General features: G+C 41.5%; 3 protein-coding genes across 5 annotated transcripts; 2 read left to right on the top strand and 1 right to left on the bottom strand.

Moving 5' to 3' along the window:
- Positions 1 to 3568: 3568 nt before the first annotated feature.
- On the bottom strand, positions 3569 to 4922 carry LOC128459029 (DELTA-thalatoxin-Avl1a). The gene is made up of 3 exons (XM_053444126.1): positions 4864 to 4922; positions 4509 to 4686; positions 3569 to 4409 (listed from the first exon to the last, which is right to left on the bottom strand). Exons 2-3 carry the CDS (start codon positions 4649 to 4651, stop codon positions 3992 to 3994), a joined length of 561 nt encoding a protein of 186 aa, XP_053300101.1. The 5' UTR covers positions 4652 to 4686; positions 4864 to 4922; the 3' UTR covers positions 3569 to 3991.
- Positions 4923 to 6205: 1283 nt separating this feature from the next.
- Positions 6206 to 15399, top strand: LOC128458577 (SWI/SNF-related matrix-associated actin-dependent regulator of chromatin subfamily E member 1). 3 transcript variants are annotated; one of them, XM_053443462.1, is made up of 11 exons: positions 6206 to 6287; positions 6827 to 6885; positions 7576 to 7619; positions 8333 to 8431; positions 10032 to 10124; positions 10744 to 10875; positions 11199 to 11370; positions 11558 to 11730; positions 11848 to 11949; positions 12262 to 12613; positions 13060 to 15399. In XM_053443462.1, the coding sequence occupies exons 2-11, from the start codon at positions 6879 to 6881 to the stop codon at positions 13425 to 13427; spliced, it is 1542 nt and encodes a 513-aa protein (XP_053299437.1). In that variant the 5' UTR covers positions 6206 to 6287; positions 6827 to 6878; the 3' UTR covers positions 13428 to 15399. The 3 variants fall into 3 exon arrangements, with proteins under 3 accessions (XP_053299437.1, XP_053299439.1, XP_053299438.1); XM_053443464.1 differs by having other exon boundaries at positions 10032 to 10112; XM_053443463.1 differs by having other exon boundaries at positions 6213 to 6283.
- Positions 15400 to 16156: 757 nt separating this feature from the next.
- On the top strand, positions 16157 to 19683 carry si:dkey-283b1.7 (von Willebrand factor C domain-containing protein 2-like). Its single transcript, XM_053443158.1, has 3 exons — positions 16157 to 16579; positions 17705 to 17834; positions 19442 to 19683. The coding sequence occupies exons 1-3, from the start codon at positions 16157 to 16159 to the stop codon at positions 19681 to 19683; spliced, it is 795 nt and encodes a 264-aa protein (XP_053299133.1).
- The last annotated feature ends 138 nt before the right edge of the window (positions 19684 to 19821 follow it).

Raw genomic sequence — 19821 nt, forward strand, 5'->3', positions numbered from 1 at the left:
TAATTATTCTAGCTGCTAAACATTAACATGTTCTCACCACTGCAGGCATGTTAGCATTACTATAGCCTTGCAGAGCTGCTGGCATAGCCATTTACACTGACCCTTCATAAGGTCGGAAACAACAACAATCATTCAAACGTCTTGAAACCTGCATTTCTTTTTTCACTGTCATTATGCAAAATGCCGCAGGCTCCAATTAAATATGATGAATAGAGGATGAATCAGTCTGGTGCTTGGAAATTGATATAATGGTGCTGTTTTTAGGGAGTTTCATTTGGAGTTCCTCCAACTGCAAGACTTCACCATCTGACCCTCCTGCATTCCATTCAAAGGTACTCCGGAGCTTAGGAGTGGTACTGCGACAGACCGGAGAGGAGGGTGTTAGTGGAATTAACATTATGATTATATCCCTTACCAGAATAGATGGTGCTCAGTGAGTTTGTTTCTCACCCTTTCTTACAAGCTCATAAATCAGTAGGTCAATTTGGTCGACCTGTTCCATGTCTAAGTATGTTTTTATGTCTCTCCTGGATCTAAAACAAGGTAACAGTTAAACATCACCTATGTTCAAATAAAAATAAAAAGTCTGGGGCAAATAAAGCATTACCTTGTTGTTTTATTTCTTTGTTATTACCAAGGCATCCTCTGAGCTACTACAGGAATTGTGTCACATTGACTCACTTCTCTACTAAAAAGGGTTCGGTCTTGATAGGTGGATTCTGATCGTGTTGTCATTGCGGTCAGTCTCTACATGGCCGATCATAGAGTTTAGGGTTCTCAGGGCCCAGTTGCATTGCTGCTGATCAACAGAAAATTATGACATTTTTGATTCCTTTGAGTTGTTAACACTTACATTTAATTTTGTCTTGATTTTTAAAGACAACAGTAATATACTGTATTATCTCCAAATAACAATGCAGCAAATGAATGTTAAAACAATAAATGGAAATTCACCAGAAGCAGTTTTGTTTGTCCAACACTAAACCCTAACCACATGGAGTCAACTTGGAAATTTCCCTGATTTCACTAGGAAACGGCTGAATATTCCACACCTAGGAGCTTGTTTGGATGGATTTCAGACTTGTAGCAACATGTGATACACGTAATATTTATAACTGTCTTTTCACAGCATACAATTAATTAAGTCCTTCTCATAATACGTCTTGGAAATTCCCTTACACACAAATGCTTAGTATACATATCATGTTTACTTCAATAGAAAGAGCCGTGACTTTATGACTGATTCATCAGGTGTCTTACTGTCATTAAGCCCCGGACAAAGGACTGTGTTTAAAGCCGTGTATCACATGGCCAATATCATTCAATGGTTCTGAATGATATTGGCCAATAACGGCTGCCTGTAGATTGACTTCGACTTGGCTCTGCCTTCATATATAAAGTGAAGCTTTGCAAAATTTCTAGCTATCGTAATAATGTTATTTAAAGAACTGAAGTCATTATTTAGTGATACATTTTCTAAATTTGCTATATTGTTCGTAACAGGGTTTAAATTGATAAAAATACATAGTTTACAGTTCTTATACTAGCTGTAAATTCAAACTCTGCCTATTAATAACACAAGTTTTATCATGTTAATAACCTACTGATTAAACTAGATAAACTACAGGTACTGGGTCAAATCCTAGATCATTTAGATAATTAGCATTATTTAAAGTCTACCACAAAGTAGAAGCACAACATTTGTTTTGATGAAATGCTTTATATCAAGTTATATTATTTGTGTACATATCAAGTTTGTGGCTTTTCTAATTCAGTTTCATTTCATGAAAAACACTGACTATCGAATCTTCACAGCACATAAACCAGGTAGGATGAATGCAAACTACACTTTGCAGTAAAGACTGTTAATAAAAAGCTCCGCACACAATGTCCAGCACACAAACAATGACAAGTGAGGTGTAGTATAACTGTTTGAAGAGTCCCAAATGACCTGGCATTATTCTGAATTTGCTCTTCAGCATTAAACTACCCATTCCAAACAGGCGTTTAGAATGAGCACTGCACAAGTGGAATTAAATTGTTTTAATATGCAGTAACCGCCAACTAAGGGTGACCTTCTTTTTTTTTAAACAATATCAGCAGCCTAAGTTTACCACAAATTCATGCACCATAGGCACTGTTTCTTTAGAATGGTGGACAATTATTTTAGAGCTTAATGCCTTCCACAAACACTTTATTGCTCAAATGCTAATCATTCTGCTAATCATATCAGATTAAATTATTAAATAAAAAATACCTGACCCGACCTGATATCCCTTGTATGTTCTACCGCACTAATAAATACTTACCAGCAGCTGATGTTAGCGGTGCTAGTTAATGACATGTCTTCAGTTGTCAAACAAATGCTTAATAAATGTAAAAGTAAGTTTTAAGTTTTTTTCCTATAGAAGTAAAACAGTCCCAGTTCTTTGGGCATGGATTCCACAATGTTTTGGAAACATCCATCCATCATATTTACCTCTTATAATCTTTCAGGGTCACAGGGTTGGTGAAAGTTTTTTTTGTTTGTATGTGTGTATGTGATTTACTAAAAATGTGGGAGAAGATGGAAGTACTGGATCTTTCAACTCTGTTTGGCTTGTTATAAACTTCGTTGAATAAAGTATAAAACAAAGAAAGACCTTGTCCCAACCAGTATCCTTTTTGCTTTGACCACTGTACCATCCAGCAAGCCCATTTTGGAAGAATGTTTTACTACTTTGAAAGAGCCACTAAGAATGTATACAGTGCTCTGCAGTCTGGGTTCACAAGAAGCTGATCAAATCAAATCCAGGCTCGGAGATTCAAAACAAAAAATCTAACTCTGAGATAAATGATGGAAAAATGTATAATCAGCCGGTTTGCATACCTAAGGATAACAGATTTGCATTTGTTATTTTGAAATTGTATTGAACTCAGGTACAGAACCTTTTAGTGAACCAACATATTATACCAATGGCAAACAATGTGCAGTACATTCACATTAACACAACAGTTTAAATTTCTACAACACAGAATCAATTGCCAAACACATGAAGCATGCCAGACTAGCCTGGATGCCAGTCGAATTTAGCCCCGCCCACAACATTTTAGGTCGGGCGCTTCGGTCTGGAGTCGCTCCGTTGGGAAAAAATTATGCCCGACCGGGCCAATCAGATTGTCAGGGCGGGCTTTATACGATGATTGACAGATGATCAACGGTAACGTAATCAACCACGTCATCAAAGTGCCCTTGGGTTGAATTCGTTTTCAACAAACATGCCTGCCGCTGGCGAGCTGAGATGTGTAGATGCTGCCATTGAGTCTGTTTTAGAAGACATCGACAGCGCATTCATTTTGAAAGAGGAACACAGAACGTGGAGGCGACGCCAAAGCACCGCGCTAATCCCTATCGCGCCGGCGCTTGGCTGTTCACAACGGACACTGAAGCGACGCTGAACCGCCGGGCAGCGCTAATAATATCACCCGTTGATCCAGTAGTTCGCTGCACGGCTTTGTGCCAGTCACACCGGAGGCTGAAGCACCGCGCTGCGCCAAGGCTGCCTCGCGGTGCTTCAGCCTCCGGTGTGACCGGCACAAAGTTTTAACATGGGAGTGGATGGGAGCCAGCTGTTATTTAAGGCTTGGCGCTGCGCTGAAGCGTCCGGTGTGAACCCGGCGTTTAGTAAATAACTCACAATGCGTTGCTTAGCATACGTCACATACTACGTTGCTCTGATTGGTTGTAGGTCTATCCAATTGAGCCAAGAAGAATTTTACTTCCTGGTCAGTTGAAACACGCCCCATAATCACAGCCCAATGGAACGGTCTCAGACTCACATTCTGACTAGAATTGTGAGTCTGACAACGTCAGGCTAATGCCAGACACCTCTGTTCTACCCCTGAAAATATTTCACAACAGACAACATAAATTTGTGAATAAATATCTCACTCCATGATTTGCAAATTAAAAATTCAAGCAGGAAATAATATAATTTGTTAAAAGTGTTTCTCAGGCGTCCATCACTTGCACCTTAATGACAGGTGAGTGGCAGTCGGACATTGTAGCCATCACGGTGATATTTTGGTCTTTGTGGGTGAGAACGCTGCCCTTTGCTTTGGTCCTGACAAACGCTTTGCCCTTATTTTTTGACATATCCTGAAAAAGACCATGATTACAGTTTCTGCCGATGTCAAAGACTCCCACTGCGAACTCGTTTGACTTTAAGTTTAGGTCAAATGGCACCTTGAACAGGACAGCTATCTGCTCAGTGGTGTCTTTTGTAGAAGTTTGGAGGAGTTCGTACGTGACGATGCCAGCAGATCCACATGCTGTGTTCGGAGTTTTGGTGAATTCCACCTCCCCAGATGAGGACTGACTGATGGTGGGAGGCAAAGGCTTCCTGCAGCGTCCATGCTTAATGTACATCCTGGAAGTAAAGGTTAAAAAACACATTTTAACTTTTAAATGTGAGGAGTTCTAAAAAATGACACAAAATGCTGAACATTAAGGCAAAAATAGTAATTACCTGGGGTTACAAAGAGTGTACTGAAGAGATTCATTTGTTATCTCAATGTCGCACTGGCGATGTGTTGGAACTGCTTTAACTATGGCGCCACAAACTGACGTGACAATCTCCCAAATCCCAAAGCCAAGGTCAATAAAATCCATGAATTTCGACTTGGCGATGCAACCACCTGTTCAGACTTAGAGAAGAAAAAAAATCACCTATTAACCTCCCAGTTAAGCTCCCAAATGTGTAATGCTCATTCTAAGGTAACACAAATACATTGCCTCTCACTAACAGGTGTTTTAAAATACATATCAATTATTTTTTATGAGAAGTTCGTAGTAAGGAGGACTGACGTCCTCAGTAGACCTACCTTGTTGCTTTTATGTCGGATTAACACCTCAGGACACAGCTGACAGCTCTTGGTGTCTGCCTTCTTATACAGGGAATGGAGGCCAAAACCTGTTTCTCCAGGAAACACTGTCCAAACTTGTTGGATACTACTTTACAGTAATTGTATACACCCACACACATTAAAACACATTTTAAAGCCAAGTGTAGTGCTCTTACGGAAATGTGACTTCACCTGCCTCAAGGCTGAGATCCGTTGGGTTTCATTGTATCAGTTATGACAGTTACTTAATTAGGAAAGTCCAGCTTCTTTCAATTTAACAACTTCCCATTTCCTTTAACAATCATGGATATATGCCAGAAATCCAACTCCTGAGCTGGATGTTGTTTTGTAGATTTTGATCCTCAGAAATTGAGTATTAAAACATTGGCGGTGGATACTCAAAGGTATATATTGTATAAATTCTATATATTCTATCAAATTTAATTTGACTGTATATATGTTGAAAATTAGAAGCAGAAATTCTTTGCATTTATTCGGATTTTAATTAATTGTCTATGTAAGCAGAACAATTAATCAAAATGTGGTATGTCGAACGAGGTACTCAAAGTATGAACTCAAATATTGTAATAGTAGTAATGTTGCAGTCAGTTGGGCTAAACCATTGTTTACCTTGGGAGTTGATTTTAAATTAGAAATTACTCTGGCATGTTTTTTTTTTTACAGTATTTTATTTACAGTGCTGAACAAATGAAATAAGTCAGCCACAAAATGTATAATATAATTATGCAATTTCTTTACCAAAATCCACCCAAATGTAGTAGGATGATAATATCAATTTAATACATAGCTAAAAACAATACAACCTGGAACAAACCCCTGTTATAGGTGTTATGTAGATGTGAATGTTTGATTAGTTTCTTTTCACTGTTATTTAGCAAGATTACACAAAAACTACTGGGAGGTACCATACAAGCTGCTGGACAGATATGGTATTAGCCAGGAAAGGACCCATTTACTTTTGGGGCTTCAGAAATTGGGTTTTTCCACATTTTCGTTGATTCCTCAGAGAATAATTCATTTATTTCGATGAAAAAAAAATCTGACACATTAAGGGGACAGATGAGTGTGTGTGATTTGGGGCAGACCAAAACCTGGATGTAGTTAAATTAAATGTGGTTTGATAATGGGACTGTTTGACCTTGGTGAAGGCTTGTGCTCTATGAGTGTAGTTTCCTTGTAGACATTGTATCTGTCTTTATCTATGACGACTGTGCCTCAGCTCACAGTCTATACTACCTATGGTTGCAGCTTCATATTGGAACTAAACACGCTTTTATTGTGAAAAAATCTACCCGATTCCGCCGGCCAGGGGACCGCAGCAGTTCCGGTTTGTTAGAGAAAGGCGGATGAAACGCTCCTAACAGGGAACAAAGAACGAGTGAGTGAGTGCTGCTAAATTACCTTCTGTGTTATTTCATACAAATATATAATTTTACCCCTTTTTAACCGTTGACAGGAATTGTTTATGCTGCATTCGATCTGCCTCTCAGTGATGAAGCTAGAGTAGTAATTTACCTTTATGTACAAAGCTAGCTTTAGCTGCCATGGTCTTCACTGTAGCTTAAGCAGCTAAGTTAATTCAAACATCCTGAAAGTGGCGCACACTTCTCACGTGACTAGCCGTCTGTATAAACACTGGTTATTTTTCGAGCAGCTTTACTGGAACTAAAAAGCATAAAAACCCAATTGTTGTATATTAGCCACACGATTATTACAGGGCAAACAGCTTCTTTGTGTTAGCGGGGTTGGCTAGCAGGCCAGACATGCTAGCTTCTTAGGCCCCGTTAGCCGTTGTCATGAATGAATGCTAACAGTCATTTACCGGTTTGTTTTATGATGATTTTTGTACCAAACAACTATATAATTGTAAGGAAGGGATGAAACTAATCCTATCGGTATGTGCTGATGTTGTCCTTTCCAGGCTAACCAATATGTGAATAGCTCTTTCCGCTTGAACCCAGACTGCATCCACGATGTCAAGTAAGTAAACATACACATTGACGGAGAGCACGAAGCTCCGAACACTTTAATAGCAGGGCTCTACATGTATTACACTAACGACTTCATGTAAATGTCCACTGATATTATGGAGATCATGTCTGATACTAGTCAATACTTGGATACTGTTTCCTCAATTGCTATTGCATGAACGGGCACCATAGTATAGAATTAGTTTGGTGCAGCAAAAGCAATTCAACCCCTAGCGATTGTATCTGTAGCTGTATACCATCACATACAGATGTAACTTACAGCAGCCAGTCTACTGAACTATTTTTCAGTGCTCAGAGACTCAAGTGCATACATAATTTTGTGTTGATTTGAACTAAGGCCATATGTATGAAAACAAATCCCTCATTTCTTTGGTTGCCTGATTGATGTTGCTTTTAAAAAGCAAAAGTGTAAAACCCCAAAAGGTTCAGGGCAGCCGAACCGTCCCTTTGTTGTTTTGTGGTGGGAGGGCATTGGCAAAATAAAGGTCAGACTCGGGGACTCCTTGGCTGATTTGTATCATCGATGTTTAGAGGGAAGCCCCAGTTTCCCCCTATATATTGTTTATATGATGCATATGCACTTTAAATGTAGACAATCAAATCTTAGAAATATATGAACTATAGGTAGCAGGTAGGTGGAATAGCTGACTAACGTTACTTTTTCTTTTTTGATGCGCAGAACGGCCATCCTACGCACCTCCCCCTCCCCCAGCCCCAACACCAGTAAGTGTTCAGCTCTCATGTCAGTTAACTGTTAGTACATGTTAGTGTACTGTTTAAGTGCCTTTTTAATTGTCTTTCTTCACTGCTACCTAACTCTCTTTATCCACATTTTGCATTGGTTTGAGTTAACGTTCCTCTGTCTGAGCAGACGGATGATTCCACAAATGTTATTCAGCTTCACATCATCAGTATCACTCCTGCTTTTCCCGTCATGACAAGCACTCATTTAAGATCTTTCAAAGAAGTGGTCATGTTGACTCATGTGTTCTTATGGCGGATTATGGCTACTGGGAAAGACATTTCTTTCTAATTATAATTAGTCCTTTTATGTTAGTTGGAATCAAAATGCTTGTTTTTAGCGTTTCTTTCCTTTGCATTAAGCAACAGGGCACATCATACTGTAAAGTCAAAGTGCAAACGTGCACACATAAACCCAAATGCACAATTAAATAAATACAACATGTTCATAAAAATGTATCATTAAGCTTGTTTCAGGATCCTGGTTTAGATGCAACATTGACATGCCTGCTGCACAGTTAGCTTTGCCTTTTTTCAACGTGGGCTTGCATGATGATATCATAGAAAACAAACAAGCAAAAGGATATATTTTCATGTCCCCCCCCCCTACCTTTTCACTTATTTCTGTTTATCCTTCTTCCTCTTGTTTGTGAGCCATTTCTCATCCGTGTTTTGTCTCATTTGTCTTCCATCAGCAATTGCCTTCCACCCCTGGGTTTGTGGGCTACAACCCTTACAGCCATCTGGCCTACAACAACCTCCGGCTGGGAGGGAGCTCCGGAGGCTCCAGCAGGGTAATGAATTGATGGAGGGAGGGAGGGAATGGGTATGGGTATGATTCAGGTTAAGAGGGAGGGGGCTCACAGGTATGAGGAAACGGTGGAAAGACATGAGCATTAAAAAGGCTCAAAGTGGAGCTAATGCAGAGGCTGGGATGACGATGGTGATGGAAAAAAAGTTAATAATGCTTTTCAATGCAATTAGATCTGGTATTGTATTATTATAGGTTTTTGAAGTGACAAGGGAATTGTTGTGTTTAGTTTCACTAAGTTTCCCCCCTCATAGAGTGAGAGTTGGCCCATGTGCATGATGCTAACAGCTCATTATGGCTAATAAGTCATACTTGTAATCATTTGCTGTCTCAAATCAGATTAGTCAGTGCGAATGTACTTTAGTACATGGCAAGCCAGAGTACACAGCATTCAAGACTATTAGTTAATTTTGGTACTAAAACATAGCCAAGTTGTTGATAATGAGTATCTTAAGAAGTTGAAGCTAAATGTTACTAAAAATTGAGGTTAACAAAAGGACAAATCTATAAAATGGAGATTAATTAACATAAATGGACTATAATTATATGATCAAACCATGAAGAGGATATTTCCTGTGTCCACTTCAGTCTTATTTCCGTCCCCCATCTCTGAATTGCTTTAAGAATGGAAGTCTTAGTAGTTTGAACAAGAGGAGGAAATCACGGCAAGTAAAAAATGTAGAGAATGAGTTGTGTCTAATTGTTTTGTCAATGTCTTTAACTACCTCCAGGTAAGGCTGGAGGATTTTGGCACATATATAAGCAAATATATATTTGGAAATATTTATCAAAATGCATCACAGTAACAATGATTGAGGACAAATGCTTTTATCATGATTCCTAGACCTCTACATTACACAAATGATGTTATTGTTACTATCACTGAATGTAATCGTTGTTGGTTTAATGGACCTTGTGTCATAATGACTGAAAAGATGTGAGTGGCTGCTGCTGAGGTTGGAACCTGCTCACTTTCTCTATACCGCGATTGTAAGGTAGTAATATTCGCTGATTTTAAGCAGGTCACCGTTGTGTTTCTCAACAGATATTGCTCCACTATTAATCCAGTTCTAGAAATCTGAGCCATTTCTAAATCGCATATGTTGCGCGACTTCTCTTTGCCACAATTTCCTCATCTTGTGCAGATGTTTGATTCTCCTCATGGTCGATCATCTTTACATTTCCAACAACAAAATGTGTGTGGTTTTTTTTTTTGGTGTCAATACACCTCACAGTAATTGTCAAGATCATTTTATCACACAGCCATATTTCAAACCATGCAAGTGATTGCGGCTGAAATACATTAATATGTAAACATGCATGTTAATGGGTTGACATGTTTGATAAATGCTTTTGTCTGGCTGTAAGTAATCATATAGAGCCACTTGCATGTAGTGATTTGCTGTGTTGACATCTACACCATGTTCAGATCTTAATTTAATGGATGTTTTACAAGAGTTAATTTTCTTTTCTCTCCCTCTCTCTCTCTGAACCTCTGCCTTGTATTTATTTCCCTATCATCCATGTCCCTTCTAAATCCTCACTTACACTACTTTTGCCCCTCTTTTCTCTCCCTCCTGCAGAACGCCTCAGGCATCACCGTCCCAAAGCCTCCCAAACCTCCAGACAAGCCACTGATGCCTTACATGCGGTACAGCCGGAAGGTAAGCAGGAAGGTAAGACACCCATCCACGGTGTCTGCTTTTACTGCTTGTCCTCCCATCCCCTGAAAAGGTGCAGCGGTTTGAGGGTGGGAGACAGCCAAGCCATGACGCCTCACCACCACCTCAGCCATCTAGTGGAGATTTTCCACTCTGTTATCCCGTTGGCTTACAGTAGCATCCTGTTTTTGTCAGCACTAAAAGAGAAATAACAAGCATGTGCAAGCATGATTGGCTTTTGCGCCTTCAACTTTCCTCCTTGAATGGCTTTGTCTTCCCGGCTTCTCTAGTTTCCCTGCTCTGATTCTGCTTAAGTAGAATCTACTCTAAACATTCATATTGACAAAACTGGCAATTCTGTCTTAAGAAATATTTCATTCTATTCCATCCTGCTTTTTTGCAACAGCTTCACCTTTAATCCAGTTAATAATTCTGCCAAGTAAATGCCTCATTTAGGCACTTTAATGCTTTCCTTTGCACCTTTTCCTCCTTCATTTCCTTCACTGTCTTGTAATAAACGTATTCACAGTTGACCTGCAATGACCATGTGTTGTGTTTGTGTGTGTGTGTGCTTGTGGGGCAATGCCTCGTCTTGTGCACGTGTTTGCGTCTTGTGTTTGCGTCCATGTTCAAGGTATGGGACCAAGTGAAGGCATCCAACCCCGACCTGAAGCTGTGGGAGATCGGGAAGATTATCGGAGGGATGTGGAGAGACCTGACTGATGAAGAGAAACAGGACTACCTGAACGAGTACGAAGCTGAGAAGGTGAGTGGCCCGAGGTGAACTCATTCCTGCACAGTTGTGAACTGAGGATTTTGACTAATGTACTCTACTACTCTACTCTGCTGTAGATAATTTAACCCTTTTAGGCTTAATGCCAACATTTTCTGCTCTGAATCAGACAGAGCCATGAAACGAAAAATTTGTGATAGCTTAAAATTCGCCCGAAGCTTTGTACATTTTAAATCATCAACAACGTCACACACCAACTGAGCCTTTGTTAACAGGTCAGCAGGAACTTCGTCTAAATCTGGAAACAGTAGTGATATCCTTTAATTTTGTGTTTTCTCTTCACCAAACTCTCCCAGATTGAGTATAATGACAATTTGAAGGCCTACCACAACTCCCCAACCTACCTGGCCTACGTCAACGCTAAGAACCGGGCTGAGGCTGCAATGGAAGAGGAGAGCAGACAGAGGCAGACTCGTATGGACAAAGGCGAGCCATACATGAGCATTCAGCCGGCTGAAGACCCTGATGGTGAGTTTTACATGTTTGGTCTTTTGAATATAATTCAATTGCCTCAGTTAAGATGTGTGAGGTGTCTGATAAGGAATTCATTTTTTATTCAGACTCATTTTTTAGGGCAAATGTTTTCAAACAATGTTAGTAGTTGTCTTCTTCCATCATGGTTGTCAGTTAAGTGTTACTCTTCTCTTCTTCCCAGACTATGATGATGGTTTTTCAGTGAAGCACACAGCAGCTGCTCGCTTCCAGAGGAACCACCGGCTCATCAGCGACATCCTCAGTGAGATTGTGGTACCTGATGTCCGCTCAGTGGTAACCACAGCCCGCATGCAGGTCCTCAAGAGGCAGGTCCAGTCTCTTATGGTGCACCAGGTACGTTGGCGGGACAAGTTTTCTGCATTGTCTAGATGAAACTGGCAGCCACTGTTTTGGGAAAATGTTGCCACTGATTGTCCGTGTGCTTCATTCTCCGTCTGTTGTTGTTTTCAGAGGAAGCTGGAGGCTGAACTGCTGCAGATCGAGGATCGCCACCAAGACAAAAAAAGACGCTTCCTGGAGACCACTGACTCGTTCAACACTGAACTCAAGCGGGTACAGCGGCTTATTCCCATAGAGACAACTGAGTAGTGAGGATGAGGTGTCATTCCAGATACAAAACATCCCTGTAGATAATGTTAACCACCCTTGAAGTAAATATGAACTTGATCATGACGGAAGAGTATTATCACTTAATTAGAGAATTATTACGATCTAAAACGTTTGATTTGTAAAAAGACGAGGACCATTGGCTTATACGATTGTGTCTATCTTGAACTCATTTCATTTTCATAAATGTGGGACCCTGGAAACCTTTACAAACAGAGAATGGAGTTTTGTTGACAACAATGATTTGTGTATCTCCAGCTTTGCGGTCAGAAGGTTGAGGTGGACATGGAGAAGCTTGCAGCAGAGATGGCCGCGGCTGAAGAGGCGGCCCGTCGTCGGGCAGAGGAGAGGGAGCGTGAGGCAGCTGAGCAGGCAGAGAAAGCTGCTCAGCAGGCGCAGCAGCAGCAGCAGCAGCAGCAACAACAACAACAGCAACAGCAGCAGCAGCAACAACAACAACAACAGCAGCAACAGCAGCAACAACAGCAGCAGCAGCAGCAGGAGGCTGCTTGTAACAAAGCTGCTGAGCAGAGCAGTGCTAATGCTAAAGGCACAGCTAACCCCCCTTCAGGGACCAAAGAGGAGGACATGCCCCCACCAGTGGCGACAGGTATGCATGTGGACCTGTTTGTTTTGAATTGATGATAATCATCCAGTGGGTTGCTGACCTGTATTGATTACTTCCTCAGGGTACGACCACATTAACATTTTATTTCAAAAGAAAAGTATATCTCCATAATAGCATTTGGATCTAAATCAGAAATCATATTAGCCCATGCTAACACATTTGAAAAAGAATGTCACATAAATATTGACATTCACTGTAATACATATGCTGCTGCAGACAGGAAGCAGGTTGTCTACTCGGTTGATTGCTTAGTTGCAGAAATACTACGAACAAGTGTTAGAGTTGCCATCAGCAAGTTTTCTATGTTGGAGTCTGGGTGATTCTTGAGGGAAAGGGTCATGTGTCAACATCTTAATTAAAATGAATATTTTTTTGTGTGGATGTTGCTCAAATCTCTTATTCTCTCTATCCGTTCTTCCCTCCTCAAGATAAAGCTGCTCCTGCAGAGCCCTCCTCAGATTCCCATCTGACTCCACCTCCTCCATCTGAGGCTCCCTCTTCTGCCTCTGATAAAGCAACTCCTCCTCCTCCTGAGCCTCCCAGGGAGAGCAGCACCCCCAACAGCAGCATCCCCAGTGACGACTGCAGCAACAGCAGTAACAGCATGCCCCCTCCACCCTCAGAGAGCACCCCTGGAGGAGCAGCCCCAGAGCCCCCTGTGGGCCAGGAAGCCAACTCCCCCGCAGCTAACCCTAATGTGTCCGCAGCACCTCCGCCTCCCTCAGAAGACCAAGCCCCTCCCCCTCCACCACCACTACTTCCCTCTAGCCAAAACAGCCAACAGTATGATATGTAAGAGTCAGTGTTTAATACACAGTGGTAGCTGTAGATGTCTTCTCTGTGCTGCAGCTCCCCTTCTGTGAGAGGAGCAGCAGGTGTGGAAGAAGTGTTTTTTTATTATTAGAGAGTAAGATGGAAGCCCTGTTCAGACCTGTTGTTAACATTTGTCGCAGGTGATCCCATCGCAAGCAGAAAGCTCTGAGTACCGGTGTGAACGCTCCCAGCATGCATTGAGCACTTGGGAACAGAAGTGATGTATGTGTTTATTTGCATTAAGTGGGATCAGATCGCTGTGGTCACTGGAGACGTTTTCTGAGAGACAGATACTGATACCAAGTCTGAACGAGGCCTGATGGTGAGAAGTGCTGAATGGTTGAGGGTCTGTTATTTAGGTCAATAAATAGCTAACATGCATTTTAATGAGCTGTGTGTGGTTTTCATCTTGTAGTGTAAGGCATCCGGACCAACAAAGGGGAAATGAGGATTTCACTTAAATCTGTATTTTTCCTTTAGATTTATTCATCAGTAGTAATGAGTGAGATTTTGACCTGACTGAGTTTGTGCTCCAGGCTTTGTACAAACTGCTTCTCGTGTAATCATCTCACCCAATGGATTTCCTTGTCATCTAAAATAACCACATACATGCTGAGCTCAGGACAACAGAGGGCTGTTAAAATGTAAATGGTCAACAATAACCTCACTGTCTGCTTTGACGACATATACCGGTATCTCACGTGAGATGACCGTTAATAATCTCCTCCTTCTTAACGTCCAAAACCGGTTACCTCCAATTGAGTTTCCAACTAACATGTTCCACATTCACTGAACTTTTGATTTATCACAAGCTTCAGAGTAGATTATCAGCCCAAGTTGTCATAAATCGGCAGGAAACGCTATTCTCCAGGCCCGTTCAACTGACCTAACATACCAGCAGTAACTGACATCTCGACTCAGCCTCACACCTATACTATATCTGCGAAATGTCACCTGTTGTCCATAACTACCACTGTGTAGACTTAATACTGGTGGTTGTGGCTGAAATGTTAAGAGTACAGATGTATGATCCTTTAAATCAGCACTGTATAATTTGCTGAGATAAGACCATCGCTGCAAACTCCAGGGGGTTCCTTGCATATTTTACCTTCTCTCCTACTAGCTAGGAAAATATTTCTGGCTAAAGTGCGTTGCATGAAAAGACCCCCCTACTTGTAAAACCTCAAACTTTTCTACTTTATCATTGTTTGATTTGCAAAACAACTACTGTTAGTTCTACTTTGTGTGTTTTTTTTTTAAATATATATAGTGGAACCTTTTCAGACAAATCTAATCAATTTCAGCCTCAGTATTAAACCTTTATCAAAACATTCAATCAGATGCCATTTACAACGTTTTAGTTTGGGAGGGGGCAACACATATTGTTCCACGTCTTGAAAATGCCACATTTCAATTATTTATGCACACATACACTGCATGTCATACTGAATACTAACCATTGAATCCGTAATTTTAGTCAGTGAGTGAAAGCCACGAGAAACTGTTCAAATTTAAAAGTAGTACAAAATGCTGCAAAAAAACAACAAATACTTTACATGATGGACTCCATTGTGTTTTTTTTTATATGTTAATCAAATGACCAGCATGGGTTTTAAAAAGTTGATGATATGGATGTCTGTTCCCCTGTCGAAATCACATTTATTTCGGAAATATCTGACACCAACTCTTTCAGCCTTTCATCCGAAATACCTCACAGACCTGAGGCTATATTTTTAAGGTTGCAATGCTCCTTTAGACGGCATATTCCTGTTAACACAACTTCAGAAAAAAATGCACAGTCTAATCTCATCCTAATATAACCTCAGTCACTTGTGCATTTAAAGGACTATTTTCTTACTTGAATTAGACTGTTTTAAGTATTAGGCTTCTCTTTTTTTTGCCTCTTTTTTTGTACGGTCAACTTGTCTATCAGAATAAAGGTGATTTCTCAGTCAGATTGTGGCCGTGTAGTGTTTTTTTCTGCTCGTTTCTTTAATATTTTACTTGTGTTTTGAATTGCAAGTAAATTTTGAAAGCAGATCTTAATTCATTACAAAATTTGCATATTAAACAATGATAATGATACAAATGTGCTGAAAAACTCCACAGGATTAATTAATAAAGACATTTTTCAAAAACATACATAACTAGAATTAATGCACAGCGGTAGTATGCCTTTGCTAAACAGTGCAGTTTCTGTACATGTCTTCACAATTTATTTTTCTTCCAGATTCATATAAGGTCACTGACCTTTACCTTTGAATAATACAAAAATGGATGGATGGATTAATGAATGAATTGATGGATGAATGAATTGACGAATGGATTGATGAATTACTTAATTGATTGATGGATTAATGAATAAATGCATGGATAAATTAATTGATTATTGAATGAATGGATGGATGTAAGGAGGGATGGGTGAATCAATGAATGAAAGGATGGTTGGATGTATAAATTAATGAATGGATGGAGGGATGGATGGATCAATGAATGAAAGGATGGCTGGATGGATAAATTAATGAATGTGATGGATGGAGGCATGGATGGACGAATATGCTGAGCAGTAGTTGAGTGACACCCTGGACTGACACGCATGTACGAAAGCGCGTCACAGGCGCATCTGACTGTGGGTGGAGAAGCTCGCTGCGTAGGAGCGCAACAGATCCACACACGTTTAATCTCGATGTCGGTGCGAGCAACCTGTTCACCATGAGCCACTGGCACTGTGCGCACGGCGGCCTCCCCATCGCGCTGCTCCAGCTGTTCCTGCTCCAGCTGTTCCTGCTCCAGCTGCTGCCGCCGCTGGCCCCTGGGCGCGTAGCGGAGCTCGCGGTGGCGGCGGAATACTCCTCCAAAACCGACTTGGACTATGAGTTCGGGGACTACCGGGGGAAGTGGTGCATCGACGACCACGGTTTCGTCTACGGGATTGGAGAGGTCTATTACCCGAGCCCCGCGGCGTGTCCGTGCACGTGCACCTCGGATGGTCCCATGTGCGTCCGACCCAAGTGTCCACGCATCCACCCCCGGTGCACGCGGGTCAGATATAAAGCGTGCTGTCCGGTGTGCGACGCTATGGCCAGGGTCTGTGTGTACGGGGGCAACACTTACCGACTGCTCGAGGAATTCAGGGTGAGAACCATCCAACCAGCCTCACTGTTCTGTCCCCTTCCCAAGTTCACTGAGCTCCTGGACACCGATCGTGCGTCCACTTCGATTTACGCACCATCCAGTTGATTTTATTTCTTTAACCCGCCTGAGTTTAACGGTTTTTCCTTTCTTTTCTTTTTTGGGCTGCGTGACATAGTGATTTGCATATGCAAAGTTCCAGGTGACTGGTCAAGATCATCTCCATTTAAAGAATATGTCACACAGTCTGTAATAGTGTGTACTGTGTCTACTGATGGGTGTCAGTTTGTAGGTGGTGTTCTTCTTCTTTCCTTAGGAAAATATGAGCTGTAAAAACACAGATCCTAAAACTTTATTTGGACAGAGGACCTCCACCAGATAGGGCACAGGATGAAGTGTGTATCCTACCTCTTATTATTCATCTCATCTCGAGTTTTCATATTTTGTCTTACAACAAAAACTTTAACATGAAAATATCGGTTTTGGGGTTTTAACATTACTTTATATAGCCTACTACAAATTGCGTAATATATATATATATTGTGTGTAAACTTTATATACAGTCTATGTGTGTAATAGATAATGCCATCCACAACACTGCATTTGCCTTCAGCAGACTATTTTGGCCTCTTTCAGCTCATTCTTTTGGTTTCATTTACAAATTTAACAGACCTCACATTGCTTAGTGTCTGACTGTTTGTCCGTGTTGTGTTTTGCTTCTGTTGCCTCCATAAAAGTGGAGAAAAAAATCTAGTACTGCTGCAGTAATTCACAAACTCCTCAGCTCCAAGAGGTGGTTGTATTCACCTGCCCATTTCTTTTGTTGGTGTTTTGAGCAGGATTCTGCCTAAACTACTGAAGGAAGATCCTGGACACATGGTGGAAGGAATTTTGTTAGCACTGAAAAAGCTTTGTTTTATGTTATAATTGTGTATTAAGACCGTTCATTCCAACCGGTCCAGTAACAATAAATACAGATGAGTTGTGTGCTCAGTGGGACCGATCCTATCTCCTCCCCCTACAGTCTCATTCTTCTGTAGTCAATCGCATTGTCATTAATGATGAGACAATATTGACCTCACGTGGAAACTTGCAGTCAATGAAGCTCAAATGGGTTGTGTGTTGCAGCTGTCGAGGTGTGAGCGATGCCGCTGCGAGGCCAACAGAGAGGTGTACTGCAGCATTTCAGGCTGTCCCGCCCCCCACTGCGTCAACCCCACCTACGAACCCAACCACTGCTGCCCCATCTGCAAGGCTGGTAAGTCTCACCCAGTCACTTTGATCTAAGGCATATTTATGGTCCCAAGTGAACAGTGAATATCTTTGGTAATATCTCATAAATTTATTCTATTTGTACAGAGCCACTTAAAGAGTTGCGTTATGTTGTGATGAATGTGTGTGTGGGGGAATATGTGTGGGTGGGTTTATCACTCATGTTATGGGGACGTAAATCTGTTTACACACTCACTTTCTGGAACTTGTCTTCTTATGGGGACAAAAAGTTCCCATTCAATTTTTTGATTAAGACATTTTTTAAGGTTAGGTTAAGTTAGGTTAAAGGTTAGAGTAAGTCTATTAAGGTTAAGGTTTGGCAGGTTGTAGCTATAGTTAAGGTTAGAGTAAGTCTATGTGAAATTGAAATCAATGGAGGCCAATGTACTGTATTGTCCTCTGAAGGCATGGAGTGTGTGTGTGTGTGTGTGTGTGTGTGTTGAGATGGGATGTGACAGCACATGTGTTTGCCTGTAGTACAGAGTGAAGAACATGTGCATGAGGATCAAACTATTTTCAATAGCAGACATTCTTTTGACAGCCACAGCTGAGGGGTAGGGCAGTCGTCCCCCAATCCCAGGCCATGCCAAAGTGTCCTTGGGCAAGATGCTGAACCCTCATAGATGTTGAATGCACTAGTTGGTAGTCGCTTTAGATAAAAAAGAAGCTAAATGACATTTAAATGTAATGAAATTTCAAACTATGAATTAAAAAAAAATGCTAATAAATGCTTTTGTTATTTGGCACTCACACACACACACACACACACTGAAGCTGTTTCCTCGAGCGTGTGCCATCAAAAGTTGTTATTGTGACAGCGTGTGTTCACCGTGCAGCTCCCTGAAGCTGCTCTAGTTACGTCACCTCACAGAGCCAGCAGCTTATAGAACCATGCTGTTATGTCATGCATGATGTCAATGCAACAGGCACTGAAGTCCATTTGTAGCATCGGAGGGATTTAAATGTGTGTGTGTGGGGGGGGGGGGGGGGGGGGGCAGGAAGAGCAGGGATGATAATAACGAGACAGATGGTTTGGTTTGATGCGTCACTTGTTACCCCCCCTACTCCTACCATTTTCCCTCAAGTCAGCTGTGTTTTATTGAACCCAGTTGGGTCTGGCATCAGATGAACTGTACTTCCTGTCCTCCCGTCGTGGCATTGGTAATTGTTTCAGGGGGGAGCTGCCAAATAAAGGAACCCCCATCTGAGAGAGGGGGATATCAAAGACAGGCTGTTTACATTTCTGCTTGCTCGGTATTCAGTATGTGCATTCCAAACAACGTTCCTGAAAATAGCATATATGTTACAAACACATGTTGAACCGTCAGTCACTTGTAGGTTTTTCAGTATTTGAACGAGGGGGTTTGAATGAGGGTGGTATGTTTAGGTGAAGTATTTTCCTTTCTTGAATAATGTTTCTCTTTACATTAACCAAACCCAACCTTATTACTTCTTTTTGCCATAACGTAACATAATGTATAACCCCAGCTTTGGAGCCGGTGGAAGCTCTATTCCAACATGGGGGAAACTGTTTCCAAGGAGGGAACCGACTTCGCCATAAGACCGACTGTACCATGTTTCCTGAATCTCTAGGTCCCAACTGCTTTGCTGGGAGCAGGGTGATCCCGGCAGGGCAGCGTGTCAACATAGACGAGCAAACCGTTTGCTACTGCACCTACCGGGACGGCACGTGGCACACTCACCCCTACGCCACCTGCGAGCAGCCGCCCCAGCCCAGCCCAACACCTGATGCCCGCATTAAGCCATCCAGGGACGAGGACACCTATGGGAAAGGCGGGAGAACATATATTGCCAGACTGGATGCGATACCATGAAGTGGACTGTGGAATGTGTTCAGAGAGCCGCTCTGCAGGTACAAATAAACTCGTATCCGTTAGTACCAGGAGTGATTCACTCAGTATAGCAATAATCCACCTGCACATTTAAGTTAACAACACAAAAGTTTGGATTAT

The sequence above is a fragment of the Pleuronectes platessa genome, chromosome 16 (genome assembly GCF_947347685.1).
Source record: "Pleuronectes platessa chromosome 16, fPlePla1.1, whole genome shotgun sequence".
Lineage (NCBI taxonomy): Eukaryota > Metazoa > Chordata > Actinopteri > Pleuronectiformes > Pleuronectidae > Pleuronectes > Pleuronectes platessa.